At 40.0% G+C, this 18,432-nt stretch overlaps 1 protein-coding gene across 9 annotated transcripts in view; it reads left to right on the top strand.

Annotated features, from left to right (window-relative positions):
• Positions 1-13,002, top strand: part of Fam135a (family with sequence similarity 135 member A) — an 82,442-nt gene extending 69,440 nt beyond the window's left edge. For all 9 annotated transcript variants that reach the window (XM_029475903.1, XM_021156641.2, XM_029475908.1 and 6 more), the window contains 5 exons: positions 232-329; positions 2,529-2,680; positions 3,762-3,872; positions 9,483-9,596; positions 12,112-13,002. In XM_029475903.1, the coding sequence (XP_029331763.1) occupies positions 232-329; positions 2,529-2,680; positions 3,762-3,872; positions 9,483-9,596; positions 12,112-12,317 (681 nt within the window). In that variant the 3' untranslated portion in view covers positions 12,318-13,002. The remainder of the gene's footprint in view (positions 1-231; positions 330-2,528; positions 2,681-3,761; positions 3,873-9,482; positions 9,597-12,111) is intronic.
• The last annotated feature ends 5,430 nt before the right edge of the window (positions 13,003-18,432 follow it).

Genomic DNA, 18,432 nt, shown 5'->3' with positions numbered 1-18,432 from the left:
CCTGTGTTTAATCCTACTAGCCTAAGACATAGCTAAACGAAGCAAGTGCTATTACAGGTACTCCTTTCCCTAGAAACTTTCTTGTTCACTTTAATATAATGAATTCTACAATCACTAACTTGCCTTAAAGTGAACTCAACTATATTGATAAAACCTAAATTTAAAAAAATGTCTGATTGTATTTCATGTTATGGTATATTTTAGTATATAATGCATTCTCCTCTTGTTTAGAATGATACTTTTGCTGATTTTGACTGCATGACTGATCGCCTTTTGGATGAGATCATACAGTATATTCAGATATATAGCCTAACAGTCTCAAAAATAAGGTAACATTATTACAGTCTATTTTTATATTTCTGTGACTTAAAGAACAAAACAGTCTGTAGTACTGTCAACCTAATCTGTTCAGCTGATAACAAGGCTGTGGTGCTGTGGAGAGAACCAACATCCATGTACTGTCCTCTGTCTTCCACATGCACACATATGCATCATACATACATACATACATACATACATACAAAATAATTTATGTTCGTGTAGTGAATTACAAGAACCTATAACTATATTTTAGAACTAGGAAAATTGGCTCAGTTGGTAAATTGCTTTGTATCTTGCTATGCAAGAATGAGGATCTAAGTTCAGATCCCCAACACCATGTAAAAGCCAGGCACAATGGTGCACATCTGTCAGTCTAGTGCTGGGGACCAGAGACAAGTAAGTGGTTCCTAGAACTTGCTGGCCAGTCTGTCTAGTCAGTTTGTGAGCTCTGGGTTCATTGAGAGACCCTGTCTCTAAAGAAGTAAAATGGAAAACAATAAAAGAGTATAGTTGATGTCAATCTCTGGCCTTTACACATGTATGCACATAGATGTACCTGTATGTATATGCACAGAAACATGTACACATGCACTCACCATTGAGGAAAGGTTATATTACTTTATTGTATAGAATGTTTAGAATAAATTTTAGGGACAGAAACTAGGTGAGTAGTAGCAGGTATTGTTCCCGTGAGAGAGCCAGCAGTTTCCAGCAGATTGAAGTGATGGCTGTCTGAGGACATGCAAATGCTGACTACCCTCATTTGGTGATGAGACATGACATACATGTTTTGAACCAAAACATTGTAACCTACAGATACATACTGGTAATACATGTTGATTAACATTTTAAATTATTTTCCTTAAATTTTTGATGTATGTGTGCATGTACATGCATGTATATTCACACACAGAGAGACCAGAGGATAGCCATGGGTGTCTATTCTCAGGCACTGTTTGAGACAGGCTTTCTCCCTAGCCTTGACCTCACCAAGTAGACCAGAGTGATTAGCTGCAAACACACCCCAGAAGTCCATCTGTCCCTACCTCTCCAGCACCTGGGATGCAAGGAAGCACCCACATGCACATCTTTTTTGGTTTTGTTTTTTTTTTAATAAAATGTATTTACTCTGTGATTGGGGGGTGGCATACGTGGGGTGACTGCAGGGCAATTAGCCAGACTCAGCTTTCCCTTTCCATCATGTGACTGCTGAGAGGTTGCATTCCTAGCATGTTCTTTGAGATGTGCGTTTAATGACTGAACTCTGGTCCCTAAATTCCTAGACAAGCACTTGGGCAACTACACTATCTCCTCATTCCATTACTTTTAAACTCTCAACAGGGTAAGAGCAGCAAATAGATAATTTCTTACAAGTTGTCTTGTCTTTTATATGTACAATTTCATTGTTATATTTGAGGCTTAACAAGTAAATAATTTGGAAAAGTTAGGACCGAGTTATTATATGACTATTTCTTAAAGATTTCCATTGTGTATACAAATGTTTTATCTTCATAAGTGTGTGTGTGTGAGAGAGAGAGAGAGAGAGAGAGAGAGAGCGAGATCTGTCTGCCTGTGACCATGAAAGCTGGAAGAGAGCACCAGAACCCCGAGACCTGGAGTCGCACACACCTGGAGGCTGTAGTGCAGCAGCCAGGATCTGAACCAGGCTCCTTTGCAAGAGCAATAAGTACTTTTAACTGCTGAGCCATCTGTGAACCATCCAGTCTCTACAAATATTTTTTTAATTTTTTTAAAGATTCATTTATTTATTATATGTAAGTACACTGTAGCCATCTTCAGACACACCAAAAGAGGGGGTCAGATCTCATTACGGGTGGTTGTGAGCCACCATGTGGTTGCAGGGATTTGAACTCAGGGCCTTCAGAAGAGCTGTCAATGCTCTTAACCGCTGAGCCATCTCTCTAGCCCATACAAATATTTTTAAATATATTTATTTCTACACAGTTACTCATTATGATAGGTATTATAAAATGTATTTCTTATCATAATAATTTAGATCCAATTCTTATATTTTTATAAGTTAAAGTATTTCAAATATTAAACTATAACTTAATCTCAAAATCTCAAAATTCATAATATTTCAAAATAATCTCTTGTGTATCAGATTTGAGTGTTTTTCTTGGTTTGTCTCTCTCTTTAAAATGAATATTATATGGTAAATACATTTTTCTGTTTCTTTCTTACAGCTTTATTGGACATTCGTTAGGCAATTTAATAATCCGTTCAGTGCTTACAAGGCCAAGGTTTAAATCTTACCTCAGCAGACTTCATACCTTTCTCTCTCTTTCTGGACCTCATCTTGGTACACTCTACAACAGCAGTGCTCTCGTCAATACAGGTACAAAGGTTTGTTACTGTATAGTAACAAAATGTGACATAGATAATTTTAGGATTTTTTGCTATTTATATTTAGAGCCAATTTGTTACATACCTGAACTCTCAAAATAAAAAATAAAGCTCAATTTTATCTTGTATATATGAAATAATTTAATAAGAATATTGTTATAACAGTTACTTACAGATCTTCCCTACTAGCCAGCTGGCCACTTTTCAGAGCTTTAATTATAAAAGCATAATGGAGGACTGGAAAGATGGCTTGGCACTTCAGGACGTGTTGCTCTTGTGGAGAATCCAAGTGTGATTCTCAGCACTCACATGATTTCTCACTCATACCAAGTCTAGGGACTTTCAACAGACATGCACGGGGTGCACACAATCATATGCAGGCAAGAGTTTATACTCAACAAACTAAATACATCAATAAAAAGTAAAGAAGCATAACTCTAGGATTAAAGGTTATGTGTCATATTGCCAAACCAATATAAAAAGTTATTGAGATGTGACAGGTCCTTAGTTTACCTATAGGTTGATTTAATTTTTCCCTTGGATTTTTTTAATATGATAGCTTAGTCAGATTCCCACTGTAAAAATACATTTAAAATTTCATTGATGAATCATTCCAGTTTCTTTGTACCCATTTCCAACCAGTCATTTCAAATTGTCACTAGAAGATGTCGATGAGTCATTCATTCCAAGTGCTGTTTAAATTCGTCTATTTACCTTCCTTGTAACTACCTTCACACTAAAAGTCCAGCGCATGGACATTTGGGCCTACTGTGGTTAAAGTTTTGCTCTCTGTGTTTTATACTTTTAAGTAGGCTGTCTAAAGGTGGACTCATCCCAAGTTTGCTATTTGTATACTACTATATATTCTGTCTCTACAGAAGCCTCCATGAACCACCATTAAGCAATACATGTGAAGATGTTTATCAGAGAGTAAAGTACTTAGCAAATACATTTTATTAACCAACAAAATGTTAATTATTAAATGTTATTTTTAATGAGTATATATTAACATTAATAATTTTATGTATTCCTACCTTCCCATATGTGCTCACGTATCATATTCAACTTTCTAGGTCTCTGGTTTATGCAGAAATGGAAAAAATCCGGCTCTCTTTTACAGTTGACATGTCGAGATCATTCAGACCCTCGGCAAACATTTTTATATAAGCTTAGTAACAAAGCGGGTGAGTATGCCACGGCAGTGTAGAAGATAAGCTCGCAAGCTAACAGATGGTCACATGTCTTTCTGGCGACAGAACTGTATCATTCTGGCATAATTTTGGAAAGAAATAGCAGAATCTAATGCTAAACTATTAAAGTAGTTCTTAATTTCTTGATAGGATTGTGGCTTTAACAAGCTGTATAGAACTTTAAATTTTGCATGTGTGTGTAGGCAGGGTGGACACATGCATGCCACAACACACATTTGAAAGTCAGAGGACAATATGGTGGAATTGTGGGTCAGCAAGCACTTTTACCTGACTAGCTGTCTCACCAACCCTATTAGTCAGGACTGCGTAGCACTGTCTCTGTCCATCTCTGTGGTCTTCTAGCTGTCCGCACCACAGCCTTCAGCCTTTTTTATAAACAGCCAGATATTTTTCTTTCTTGTTTCTTGTCTGTTAAATATGTTTCTAAAATGTCAGAAATTGCACTTTCTTTGGGGATAGAGTGCTAAATGTCTCGTCTTTCCTCTTTTGAAAGCATGTTTCCCCTCCCCAACTCCTCCCAAATGCTTCCCACCTCCCTACTCACCCAGCTGTGTGTTCTTTTTCCTCTTTCTTTCAAAACACAAAAACAGCCGGGCGTGGTGGCGCACGCCTTTAATCCCAGCACTCGGGAGGCAGAGGCAGGCGGATTTCTGAGTTCGAGGCCAGCCTGGTCTACAGAGTGAGTTCCAGGACAGCCAGGGCTACACAGGGAAACCCTGTCTCGAAAAACCAAAAAAAAAAAAAAAACACACACACAAAAACACTGCAGAAACACAGAAATGAAGATGAGAACAAAGACTGTTAGGACCCCCCCCCCCAAAAAAGTAAAAAGTACATAAAAAAATTTTTTTAAAAATTAAGTTTGTTGTGTGTTGGCCAACTACTCCTGGGCCTGGGACTTGCCCTGAGCTGTCGACATCTAGTGGGACTCCGCTGATTTTCCTGTTGTCAGCAGGTATCATCTACACATAGCTTCTTGGTTAGAGTCAAGAGCTTGTGCCCACTGTGTCCTCTCAGCAATGTGTCTCTGTACAGGCCTTGTGTGTGCTGCCACCATCTCTGTGACTTCTTGTGTGCATCAATCCTGTCATGCAAATACTGTTTGCTTGGAGTCATCCATCACTTTTGGCTTGTAGAATCATTTTCTTCCACATAGATGCCTCAGCACTGAGGAATAAATGGGGTTTGATGTAGACATCTTATTTATGACTTAGCACTCCAAAGTCTCTCACTCTGCACATTGTCCAGTTGTGGGTCTCTGTGTTAATTCCCTATAGGAAGAAAAGTTAATTCTGCTGAAAGAAGATTTTCAATGTGGTTTGAATGAGGCACCCATCTATGCACATAGCAAAACATCTGCAGAATAATAGTGTTGCGTTTCCCTTAGTCTCGTGACCTATCTAATCTCAGGATATCAGCCACTTTAGCAGTGGCATGTATAGGTTCTAACAAGGAGTGGGCCTTAAATTCAAACAGAAAGTGGTGGTTACTCACTTAACATTTGTGCCATTATTGCACAAGTGTGTCTCACAGCAGGTTGCTGTTGTGGGTTCTAGAATGTGTAGTTGGGAGATACTGATGCTTTGCTTTCTCTGGTAGTATGCAGAATACCTTAAACTACCAGGCATGCTAGTCAGTAGAGGCGAAGCCTCTAGCTTGGCACCAGCTCAGCTTCTCTGCACTTGAGTGTTGTCTTCAACAATAGGGCCTTACCATCAGGTTATGGGGGGCGTCCAATAGCCTGTGATGTTGTGTAGGAGTTGGTGAATGACTCAAGATTTAACCCATTCCTGACGTTGGAGGTTTTACTTGGTAGCAAAAGATACCTAGTTGGAGTATTGTTGAGTGGCTCAGTTCTCATTGTTTCTATGTGTATATACTCTGCAGAGCTTCTGCAAAGTAGGTTTCCATTTGGATTTTAAATAGTCTTCAGTGTGTTCTGTTCCCTCTCTATTCCATCCTTTGCTCTTCTCTTCATCCCCTTCCTCCTTAGCCGTGCATTCTGGTTTCTCCCTTATCTCTCCATGGCACTGTATCTAATGACCCTTCCTTGGAGGATCTTCTCCTGCCTGGTACCTTACTAAGTACCTAACCTCTGTGTTTATATGGGTTACAGAACACACTGAAGCTTGAAAGCCAACATTCACACGTAAGAGAAAATACACAATAGTTGTCTTTTGAGGTTTGGGTTACTTCACCCAGGATGATTTTTTTGAAAAATATATATATAGCTACATTCATTTACCTGTGAATTTTATTTCTCTTAAGAGCTGAATAATACTTCACTGTATAAACAAAGCACATTTTATTTATCCATTCATCCACTGATGGATATCTGGTCTGAATATAATTTCTGGCTTTTATGAAGAGACCAGCAATAGCATGGTTAAGCAAATAACTCTATGGTAGGATGAAGCATCCTTGGATATATATTCAAGAGTGATATATCTAGACCTTGATGTAGACCTATTCCCAACGTCCTGAATACTGCCTGCACTGATTTCCGTAGTGGCTGCACACATTGTCACTCTCAATAGCAATGCTTGAGCGTTCTGATTTCCCCACATCCTCACCACCACATGCTGTCATTTGTTTTATTGATCTTAGCCATTCTCACTGTGGTAAGATGAAATCTCAAAGTAGTTTTGATTTGCATCTCCCTGGTGACTAAAGATGTTGAACATTTTTTTTTTCTTAGATTTATGTTTCCTCTTTTGAGAACTCTCTTATTTAGTTCTGAACTCCATTTTTAATTAAGTTACTTTTCTTCTTAATGTTCTTCTTTTAGTTCCTTATATACTTTAGATATTAGCATGCTACAGGAGTGTAGTTGATTTAAAAAAAAAATCTTTTTCCTATTCTATAGCCTGTTGCTTTGTCCAGGTCATGTTCTTTGTCATACAGCAGTTTTTCAGTTTCATGAGATCCTGTTTATTAATTGTTGGCCTATGCTATTGGTGTTCTGTTCAAAATATCCTTTCCATGCCAATGGGTTCTCACTTTCTCTTCTATTAGATTCAGGGTATCTGCTCTTATACTGAGGTCCGAGGTCCATTCAGAGTTGAGTTTTGCGCAAGATGATAGATAAGGATCTATTTGCATTCTTTGGATGCAGCCATCCAGTTTGGTCAGCATCACTTGAAGATACTGGCCACTGGCTTCTTCAGTGTCAATTTCTGACTTCTTTCTCACAAAACAGGTTTCCATAGGTGTATGGACGTATGTCTGGATCTTTAATTCAATCCCAACTCACCATTGTGTCTGTTTTTATGCTGATGCCATACTTATTAAATTATTATTATAGCTCTTCAGTACAGCTTAAAATCAGGGATTGTGGTACTTCCAGCATTTTTATTTATTATTATTATTAATTATTCTGGATTGTTTTAGCTATCCTAAGCTTTTTGTGTTACCATGTGAAGTTTAAATTTTTATTTTCAATTTCTCTAAAGAGTTGTATTGGAATTTTTATGGGGATTGCATTTGATCTGTAGATTGCTTTTGGTAGGATGACTATCTTTGCTATATTAATCTTCCCAATCCATGAGTATGGGAGATCTTTCCATCTTCTGCTATCTTCCTCAAAGTTTTTTCAGTGTCTTAAAGTCTTTATTATAAAATTCTTTGACTTGTTTAGTGAATGGTCTCTATCACGTGTCTTTAACGCTATTATGAAAAGTGCTGTCTGCCTGGTTTCCTTCTCAGTCATTTGTCTATTGGAAGGCTACTGATTTTCAATTCCCTGCTGACTAAAGATGTTTTTAGCACTCATCTAAAAGTGATGAAATGCCTTATCCTCACAAAGTGGGAAAAGACTGTGACAGAACAGGAGAGATGCCTCACAGTTATGGGTTCTTGCTGACCCAGGTTCTATTCCTCACATCAGTATGGCCGCTCACAGACATTTGTGACTCTAGTTCCAGAGACTCTTACACTCTCATCTGGCCCCTGGGGGCCTCATCAGGCACAATTGTAGTATCCATATACACATGTAGGCAAAATAGTTACACAGAGAAAATAAGAATAGACAGATTGTTTTGTTTCAGTGGGAAGTGAACAACAAATCATCATGAGAAAGCATTGGAAATCAGTGCTGACGGACGGCACTCTGTGCCTCCCTTAGAGAGGCTGGGCAGTCACGGAGGGAGCAGTCGGGGTGCAGACCTGAGCACTGACTGGGACCTGCCCGATCGTATGCTGCCAAAGGGAGAACAGATCACCCTATCTGTTCAAATGGGACGATGAAGAAGGCAATCATAGTCTCCAGATTTTTATGAAATATTTGTGTTTATGTGTGTGTGCAGTTGATTAATTCCTTTATAGATATTTGATTGTTTCTTTTACTGCTTGAGAATTGTGGTTTTCAGCTTGTTACTCTTGTTACTTGTCACTTGTAACAGTTGTTAGCATTTCATGAGGAAAAGGGCAAAATGGCTTTGTATTCTGCATACATGATATTGGCCATGAGTATTGCTGGTCTTTCTGTAGGTTCAGCCTTTTAAGAATCACTCTCCTTGAGTTACAAAAGAAAAAGAGATGTCTCCAAAGTCCAGCCTTCAGAATCAACAGTCATCCCACAGTTACCTTGTCCTAAGATTCTGACTAAAACATAAAGTACCAAATCTTTACTGTGTCACATTCTAGAACAAAATACCATGTGTATGTACTTCCGTTCTAATATAGTGCCATTAGTATAGTTAATAATCACAAGAATTTTTATTCAGTAATCAAGACAAACAGCAAATTTGAATATTGCTGATGCTAAGCGGTCAAGTACTACATGAGTTTTTTTAGTCATCAAGAACCCCTGTATTTACCCGAACGAAAACGGTCTGGGGGCGGGAAGGGGGTGTGTGACAAAAGTGTGACTGGGTCACAGCATCCATTACTATTGTCACTAGGAAATTCTAAGCATGTGTTCTCTTCACAAGTCAAATAAGCAGAACATGTGAGTGATGATAGACAAGTGTTATGAGGGAAAACAGAAGAAAAAGCTTTAAATAATTTTAAGTGGAGTGGTGTGGGTTTTTTTGTTTTGTTTTTTGAGGGGTTTTGGTTTGGTTTGGTTTTTTTCCTTTGGTTTTTCGAGACAGGGTTTCTCTGTATAGCCATGGCTGTCCTGGAACTCACTGTGTAGACCAGGCTGGCCTCGAACTCAGAAATCCACCTGCCTCTGCCTCCTGAATGCTGGGATTAAAGGCCTGTGCCACCACTGCCAGGCGAGTGGTGTGTTTTTATGGAAGAATGTGACTTTGTGTCTTTGTTATTATCCGTAAGTATTACAGAGTATATTGGGAGGTCAGAATGCCATCACTCCTACAAACCCTAGAGGCCCACACTTGAGTCCTCAGTCTACCATGTCACAGGCCTTGTGCTGTCAGAAAGTACAAAGAAGGATTTCTCCTAGATTGCAGATGGCATGCATCGAAACAGGCTTTTTCTAAAACGTAGAAATTTGGAGAGTAGATTCATAATTATTTTCAAAGTCAAAAATGTAGTACTAGTGAGGAAGTTTAATTTTTATGATACTCGTTTTAAATCTGGTTAGGTTTTGCATTGTAATTCATTATTTTCTACCTTTAGGACTTCATTATTTCAAGAATGTTGTGCTGGTTGGATCCCTGCAGGATCGCTATGTTCCTTACCATTCTGCCCGCATTGAAATGTGTAAAACAGCTTTAAAGGACAAGCAGTCAGGTAATGACGTGGCCAGTACCACAGCCAGTGTCATCTGGGAATGAACTGTTCCCGAATATGCCTTGAAGTCACCTCTTTCCCTTTCCTCCCTTCCCCTCCTGTGACCAAAGGCCATGGTTCACCATGGTTTTCAGTTTCCCCTCCTGATATGTGAGCTGTCTTTTGTGTATGTAATGCTTCTGCAGTCGGCTGTCTGGAAAGGAATCTGAACTTTGGTTCCCCTCCATTGTTGGGCTTGGTTGTTTTGTAGCGTTTGTACTTCGTGTGTTTCTGTGCACTGCTTAGGGAGAGATGGCAGCAAGGACTGTACCCTTTACAATGCCACTGAGTGCTCTTGGTTCCTTTGCTGCTTGTTAAATTTTAAATCATAGCTAGTTGAAGCTTCCAGGCAACCTGAGTCTTATTTGCTCATTCAGTTACTAAAGCTCAAAGATATTGACAAATACAAGATTAAAGCGAGGATCCGGGTCTTCTGCCTTCAGTATTTATTGTCTCTGTTCCCTTTTTAACCACTGGATCCTTTTCTCGGTGCGCACTATGACAGCAGAAAGCTCCTTCTGGCAGGGGCTTTTACAGTGTGCATTGGCGGAGCCTCGCATGGCACTTGTTTCATCTCACATTTGTTATGACGTCCGAATAACCAGAGCCTACATAGGGGAAGTACAAAAGGTGTTCATAGGCAGCCAAAAGGAAATGGATGTCTTTCAACAGTGAGATTCCGAGCTGCAGGACTGCAGCTTCCTGGGTTACCTAACAACAACAAAAAGTCTTCCTTTTTAAACATACTTGTAGGAATAGCATGGACACACAAAAACAGTTTGAATCCCATTAAAAACTGAAGAAGGAAGGGAATGAAAAGGACTGGTTGTAGTTATTTTGGTTGGTTGGTTGGTTGGTTGTGGGTTTTTGTTGTTTTGGGTTGGGGCAGTCAACTTATGTGTTATTAGTCTTCTTCTAATGCATGTCTCTTTGTATTTATTTTTCTATATACTCCATTCTTGTCATTCCTCGGGGCTGCATCCTGCGTGTAATCTATCATACTTAAGCTGCTCCTTCCATGGACGCATTAGCTGCTTACCCATCGCTGATAAGCAGTACAGATGCAGTGTCAGCAGTGGGTTTGCACCTTACAGTAGTTCCCATCCTTAGTATTACAAGCCTCATATGTCTAATCTTTATCTCTTCTGCTTAACATGACCTGCTAAACCCCTTGTATGAATTAACTTAAAGAGAAGCAGGGACGGGCTGGAGAGATGGCTCAGCAGGTTCAGTGCACTGACTGCTCTTCCGAAGGTCCTGAGTTCAAATCTCAGCAACCATGGCCCGCAACCATCTGTAATGAGATCTGACACCCTCTTCTGGTGTGTCTGAAGACAGCTACAGTGTACTTACATATAATAATAATAAGTAAATATTAAAAAAGAAAAGGAGCAGAGAGTAGGAGTACATCTTTGAATTGAGGCAGATTCGAGGTGTTGTCTGTTTTGTATACAGAAAAGTGGGGTCCGCTGTGATGTTGTTTTCCCTGTATTCTCTCTCTTACCCTTCTCCCTTCCTGGTCTCCTTCCACTTCTGTTCTGCTTCTGTGAAGTACATATCTAATTATTCTCATGCTTTCCCTTTTCTTCTGACCTCTGAAAGTGTGGTACATATTCAGTTATTAAAAAAGAATGAAATCATGGTGTCCATGGGAAATGGATAAATCTGATATCACCATGTTAAATGAAATGAGCCTGGCTCAAAAAGAGAAACACCATGTTCTCCTTTAATGATGGGTGAAAGAATCAAACTTCAAATATAAATACATGGTGGGTAGAGAGCCTGAAAAGTGCTCAATAACCTCCCAGACCAGAGCCAGCTCTGCGAGCCAACTCATGTTCTGACAAGACGGAGTTGCTGTTCTTTGTCAAAAAGTTCTTGCTAGACTATAAAATAATTTATTTTACCTAATGAAAACATTATCACAGTCAGCTTATTTCCTTTGTTTAGCAAATTATAATTGACTGCATTCAAAGAAAAATTTTACATGCTTTGTTCTGAGTTTAAAAATTGACAAAATAGTGTATAATGAATTTGAGCTGGCCAGGTAAGGTGTTATTATTATTTCCGTAAATACTTCCTGTTAAACATTCTCAAAATAATAGCTAAAGAACAAATTTGATGATACTTTTCTGCTTTATATGGGAATAATATAAATGTTATAAGCCGGGCGTGGTGGCGCACGCCTTTAATCCCAGCACTCGGGAGGCAGAGGCAGGCGGATTTCTGAGTTCGAGGCCAGCCTGGTCTACAGAGTGNGGGAGGCAGAGGCAGGCGGATTTCTGAGTTCGAGGCCAGCCTGGTCTACAGAGTGAGTTCCAGGACAGCCAGGACTATACAGAGAAACCCTGTCTCGAAAAACCAAAAAAAAATAAAAAATAAAAAAAAATAAAAAAATAAATGTTATAAATTAGAGAAACGTTGACATAGACTTTTTAAGTTATGCAAATAATTTTTCTTTTTGTCTACTTCATAGGACAAATCTATTCCGAAATGATCCACAACTTGCTTCGCCCAGTTCTACAAAGCAAAGGCTGTAATTTGGTTCGGTACAATGTCATTAATGCATTGCCCAACACGGCTGATTCACTCATCGGAAGAGCTGCACACATAGCTGTTCTTGATTCTGAGATATTTTTAGAGAAGTTTTTCCTGGTTGCTGCCCTCAAATATTTTCAGTAGGACCGAAGCATCATTAGAGACTTACCAATTACCTCATTCAGCAGTGATTTAAATAATGTATTATAGTTGTGTAGATGCTAAGTTTATGACATATTTATACCTTTTTATATGGAAGATAATTTATATCATCCATGTGTAGAGCCTTTTAAACATCAACTTTACTTTCTAGGTAATGTGGCTGTGCAATATTTTTTTAATTTTATCTTTTTACTTTTCTATTCATATATTTTGCTACCTAAGTATTTCAGTGAACCTTGTGCCCATGTGTATGTCTGATCATTTATTATTGGCTTCCACGATCCTTATTCAGACTATATCACATTAAAAGCTGTTATTGCTAGCATAGTATTTTAAATTCTCTAATTTGGGGCTTTTAGTGGACAGTAAATTTTACCTTTAACACTTTATTCTGTTTAAACTGGAAGTAAAATAATGGCTGCTAAAATGTATTTTTGAAATCAACTTCTTTAATCCTAAGATATTAAATTTACATTTGATCAAACCAGGTGGTTCATACATGCCAATGTTTTAAAGGTTTTCTATAAAATCATATTGTTGCTGTTAAATGTGTCATGCTTATTAAAATATATTTTTACTGGTAATTTCAACATTATTTCTCATGTTGACTTTTGTTACTGGAACTTTTCTTGTTCATGACGAGTGTATAAAGATTTTGACTGCCCTCTGCCGTGGTTAGGCTGTAATTTTGCTGAATTTAATAATGCTGCTTGAACTTCTCGCAGCAGCTCTGTAACCCTTTTCATAGAGCTCCTTGTATATAATAATTAAATGTGGAAATTTATGAAGGACTTTTATGAATTTAGATAATTTTTAGATACTATTAAAATTTATCAGGCTAAAAAAATCACGTAAATCAAATACTCAGTTTAAAATTGAGAGACAATTAACTTTACATGTTTGGTGGTACAGATGCAGGTGTTTTTGATACATGGAAATATTGAGTCTTTACAAAAGGTGCTGATTAGCATTAAATTCACTATTTTTCCTCCTGTTTTACTTGTAAAAACAGTAATGCACTGAGGGTGGGTGGAAAGGACTGTTTCCCTACACCGATTGCTGTGGACAAAGGGTTGTTGAGTCTGTGTTATGTATAATGGGTGCATGTTTATTTTTAGTATCCTGTTAATCGCCTCTGATGTTAATAAATGAGCAATGCCTTTCTGGAGGGATAGCAATGACATTTGTAATGCTTGCTTACTCCCAGAATGCTTAGGCGTGCAGCAGTGGCCTGAATAACACTGTCAGTGGCGTGGCCACCCAACCTCAGGGTGTCCTGACACTGCAGCACCCAGATCTCTTCTTAGAATGTGTTCCCATCATTAAGTGATAAATGGCTGCCTGTGATTTCATCCATAACTCGATAGTGTAATCTTTCAGATATACCAAGTTCTTAAAGAATTTCATTGATTTTTTTATAATTATTTACTTTTTAAAAGTTATTCAAAATTTTTATTAACTGAACTAAGCAATAAATTTACCAAAGGCATTGTAGATGGAAAACAATGCGTTCATTGTCAACCATATTTTTTTGCTCCCTAATTTTTATGTTTGGCTAGGTTAGGTAGTTGATCTTTTAAGTTTAAACACCTTCTGACTTGACAGAGGCCTCATTCATAATCATATAAGTCATACCTAAAGGAAAGCTCGAAGAATCATAGTTAATTAAGTGATTGTGGTTTAGAATCTGATGCTTAATCCCTGATTCATCAGGAAAATCAGTTACCTCCATAAAGTGACATTCTGAAAGAGACCTGGATGCACACAGTACATAGTTATGACTAACTTAGGCATTGGAAGAATAGCAGGTCTGTCAAAGAATGGATGAAAAGGCTAAAGAACAGGATTGCTGGACAGCAGCCAAAGGAAAATGCAGTTCAAATGTCATCTGACCGTGATAAGAGTGAAGGAAGATTCGAGAACTCGATGGCAGAGAACCTGTGGGCACTGGCTTTCAAATGCTTCCTCTGGATTCAGAGTCTGGTGGGAATGCCCAGCTGACCAGGGCTGTGTTTTGTGCCAGTCATGTACTAAGGTCATGAAGGACAGCAAATGTATCTGACCCTGAGTTTCCAAAGTAGGAAGTGGGCAAATGTAGAAAGAATCATGCTTCTCGCCTCACTTTAACATCATGAAGTTCTGTAAGTGTGGCCCAGGGAAGGTGTTGACACCTTCAAAACAGGTCGATCCCGAGTCCTAGCATAAACTGGCCAGTCTGTAGCTGTAAGACCTTGGGCAAATCCTTTGACTTAAAACAATCATTTAGACCTCATCTGTAAGAACAGATAGAACGGTACCAATTACACACCAAACTCAGATTTTGACCTTTGACTTGTAAATATGACCTTGCCAGTGAGCATTGCCAACTGCTCTCAGGAAGAGACAGGTGTCATCAATGAAGCATGTAAAGCGTGCCCTCACCTGATCTCTGTCATCCACTATGGGTATCATTTGCTTCATTAGTGATCAGTCTAACAATTAGGATCGGAACCATCACTTCTATATTCAGTAACAGTGTCTTAGTTACTGTTACTAAGTGTTAAGCATCACTTAAAAAGAAAGTCTTTACTTGGGAACTTGCCTAACAGTCTTAAAGGGTTATTCTGTGATCTTCATGGCAGGAAGCAGACAGGCATGATGCTAAATCTTGCATGAGCTTTTTGAAACCTCAGAGCCCACCCCTAGTAACACCTCCTGCAAAACCACACATCCTAGTCCTTCCCAAGACAGCTCCACCACCTAGGGAGTAGACATTCAGATAGACGAGCCCGTGGGTGGGTCATCCTCATTCAAATCACCACATTTCACTCCCTGACCCCTCCCCGTAGCCTTAGCCATATTGCCACGCTCTCCAGTCGAGTCAGCTTGACAGGCTGAGGTTTGAAAGCTGCTCACGAGGCAAAAGAGTTTCACAGAAACTCGCTCTTGGAGTCTGGCGTTCTCTCTAACCCATACATTAATCTTCCATTCTCGAGTTAGTCTAGTGTATGGATCCACGTGCTCTCTTTTAGTATTATCCTATTATAAGTGCCTTTTAAGATTGAATTTTGACATAGCTAAAGCCAGTGTTTCAACAGTCCTAGAACGTCCTTGAGCAAGACCATGGGCTTAAAATTCAGTAAAAATGTTGCTATTCACTGACATTTAGAATAGCCTCTGGTATTACACTATCACTTAGAATAAAAGCCAAGTCGCTCCCATATACAGGAATTTACAATGGTTTAGGAAGTAGATTGGGCTGTGGTTTTAGAGTATTGCATTATTCATGAGATGGTTAGCTAAAACAGAACTCCCTAGTTAGAACCATGACTTGGGTGTGAAAGCCCTTGCCCTAGGAGAGTAAAGACCTCACACCTGGCTTCTAAGACTATAGCTGAGTTACACCCATACACACATATTTACAATGGCCTGAGGGGAAGGTGGACTATACAATAGACTAAAATAAGAACTATGGCAAGGGCACGAAGCCCTTGACCCTGGCTTCTAAGATTAAGCGAATGTTAGGTAGAGCCCTTTTTGATCCCAGTTAATAATGAAGTCTATCCCAGGTGGTTCCTGTTAGACCTTCTGTGTTTGCATTCCTCTGTTTTATGTAAGATTCCAGTAACCTCTTTGTACCTTGCGGGTATGTCACCNAACTTCCTTATTGTCTTCTGCATAAAAAGTCTGATGCTCGATTTGACATTACATTCAAATTCTACACAACCTCTCCTGTGTGCATCTGTCTGTCATTCATCCCATCCGANGCTTTGCCCACCTGTCCCAGAGACCCATTCCACGAAGACAAAGAGGCCCAGAGGGTCTGCGGCACCATATCATAATGCAAAATATATTCTGTCCAACTTTAAAAGTCTCCATAGTCTTTCAGTCTCAATACTGTCTCAAAGTCCATGGCTCCTGAGTCTCAAGGAAATCTCTTAACCCCCATGTAAAAGCAAAAAGCAAATAACATCCTCCAGCATATAATGGCACAGGATATACATTCCCATTCTACAGAGGACGAGACGAGTGAAGAGTCAAAGCACACTCCATATCCTGTGTCCTTTCCAAAGGACTTAGATGACTCTTCTTCCCTCCATCCCTGCTCACAGCAACTTAAATCTCTTGGGCTGATTCTACAGCTTTTCTTGACAGGTGACACATCTCTAGGATCGCCAAACCAATCCAGGCTTCACCTCCACAGTGTCACAAAATGGCTGGTCTCTGGTAGCCCCATACCAGGACACCCCTACTACAAGCCTCGCCTTTTAATTGTGGAGGAAGATAATCCCTTTTTGTTCTTTTTCTTTCTTTCTTTTTTAAATTTATTTTAAACTCCAGATTTTATTCCCCTCCTGGTCCACCCTCTGACTGTTCCATATCCCACACCTCCTCCCCACCCTCCTGTCTCCACTTGGATACCCCTGCCCCCGACCCCACCTGACCTCTAAACTCTGTGAGGCCTCCAGTCTCTTGAGGATTAGGTGCATCTTCTCTGACTGAAACCAGACCCAGCAGTCCTCTGCTGTATATGTGTTGGGGGCCTCATATCAGCTGGTGTGTGCTGTCTGTTTGGTGGTTCAGTGTTTGAGAGATCTCAGGGATCCAGATTAAGACTGCTGGTCCTCCTACAGGGTCACCATCCTCCTTAGTTCCTTCCAGTTTTTCCCTGATTCAACCTCAGGGGTCAGCAGCTTCTTTCTGTCCATTGGTTGGATGCAAATATCTGCATCTGACTCAACTGCTTGTTGGGTCTTCTGGAGAGCAGTCATGATAGGTCTTTTTGTGAGGGCTCCATAGCCTCAGTTTTAGTGTCAGGCCTTGGAGCCTCCCCTTGAGCTGGATCCCACTTTGGGCCTGTCACTGGACCTTCTTTTCCTCAGGATCCTCTACATTTCCATCCCTGCTGTTCTTTCAGACAGGAACATTTATGGGTCAGAGTTTTGACTGTGGGATGGCAACCCCATCCCTCACTTGATGCCCTGTCTTCTTGCTGGAGGTGGGCTCTATACGTTCCCGGTCCCCAGTGTAGGGCATTTAGAGTCTCTCACCTCCCAGGTCTCTGGTACATTCCGAAGGGTCCCCACAACCTCCTACCTCCAGAGATTGCATGTTTCCATTTTTTCTGCTGGCCCTCAGGGATTTCAGTCCTTCCCCCACCCAATAACTGATCATGTTCCCCTCTCCACTCCTCCTCATCCCTTTTCCCTCAAAGGTCCCTCCCTTCCCCTTTGTGGTTGCTTTCCTCTCACTCCCAAGTGAGACTGAGGCATCCTCACTTGGGCCCTTCAGCTTGTTGACCTTTTTGTGTTCTGTGGGCTTGAGTATTCGGCACTTTTTTTTTTTTTTCAGTTAGTATCCACTTATTAGTGAGTACATACCATGCATGTCCTTTAGAGTCCGAGTTACCTCACTCAGATGATACATTGCCCAAGCCTTGTGTAGCTGGAGCAGAATTACAGGCATTTCACATCACTGGTACAGTGGGCCATAACAGGCAGTGACAGGGTATGGTAGATTGTTTCTTCAAGTGGAAAGTAAAACATCGGAAGTGTCTAAGAAGTAACCAGGGTGTTTCCTCACTCTACTCTCGGAACTCTTTCAACCCAAGTTGATCTCAAGACTGATCTTTGGAGTATATGACATCTTTTAGGGCTAGCACATCCAAGTTTATGATCACCTGGTTCCAAACCCCAATCAGCCCATCATCCTAGGAGGCCAGTGCCTGGAAGATGGAATAATTGATACGATCAGTGGATCCTCTCAATAGTAGTCCCCTGATTTACATCCACAGGAAAAAGTTCTTTTGATATGCAATTTGTGTAGGATACTTTATATAGTACAAAGCATTCACTAAGGCCACAGGTGAACTGTATGAAAGGAAAGATAATCAGGAAAACAATTTGTTACGAAATATAATGCAGTAAGGGCATACCTAGTGGTAGCATGCCAAGGTGTGCCCCTGAGAATTTATACCATGCAATAGATCTCCTATTGGGGGGGGGGGGGGGGGGGGGAGAAGGGGAGTGAGGACCTGGAGAAGGGTAGAGGCAAACATGTAGACGGTGGGAGCAGAGCCATGAGCGCAGAGAAGAGGATGGAGCACAGAGAAGGACAG

The sequence above is a fragment of the Mus caroli genome, chromosome 1 (assembly GCF_900094665.2).
Source record: "Mus caroli chromosome 1, CAROLI_EIJ_v1.1, whole genome shotgun sequence".
Classification (NCBI taxonomy): domain Eukaryota; kingdom Metazoa; phylum Chordata; class Mammalia; order Rodentia; family Muridae; genus Mus; species Mus caroli.
Note: the sequence above shows the minus strand (reverse complement) of the source record. Positions and strands in the feature narration are given on the sequence as shown.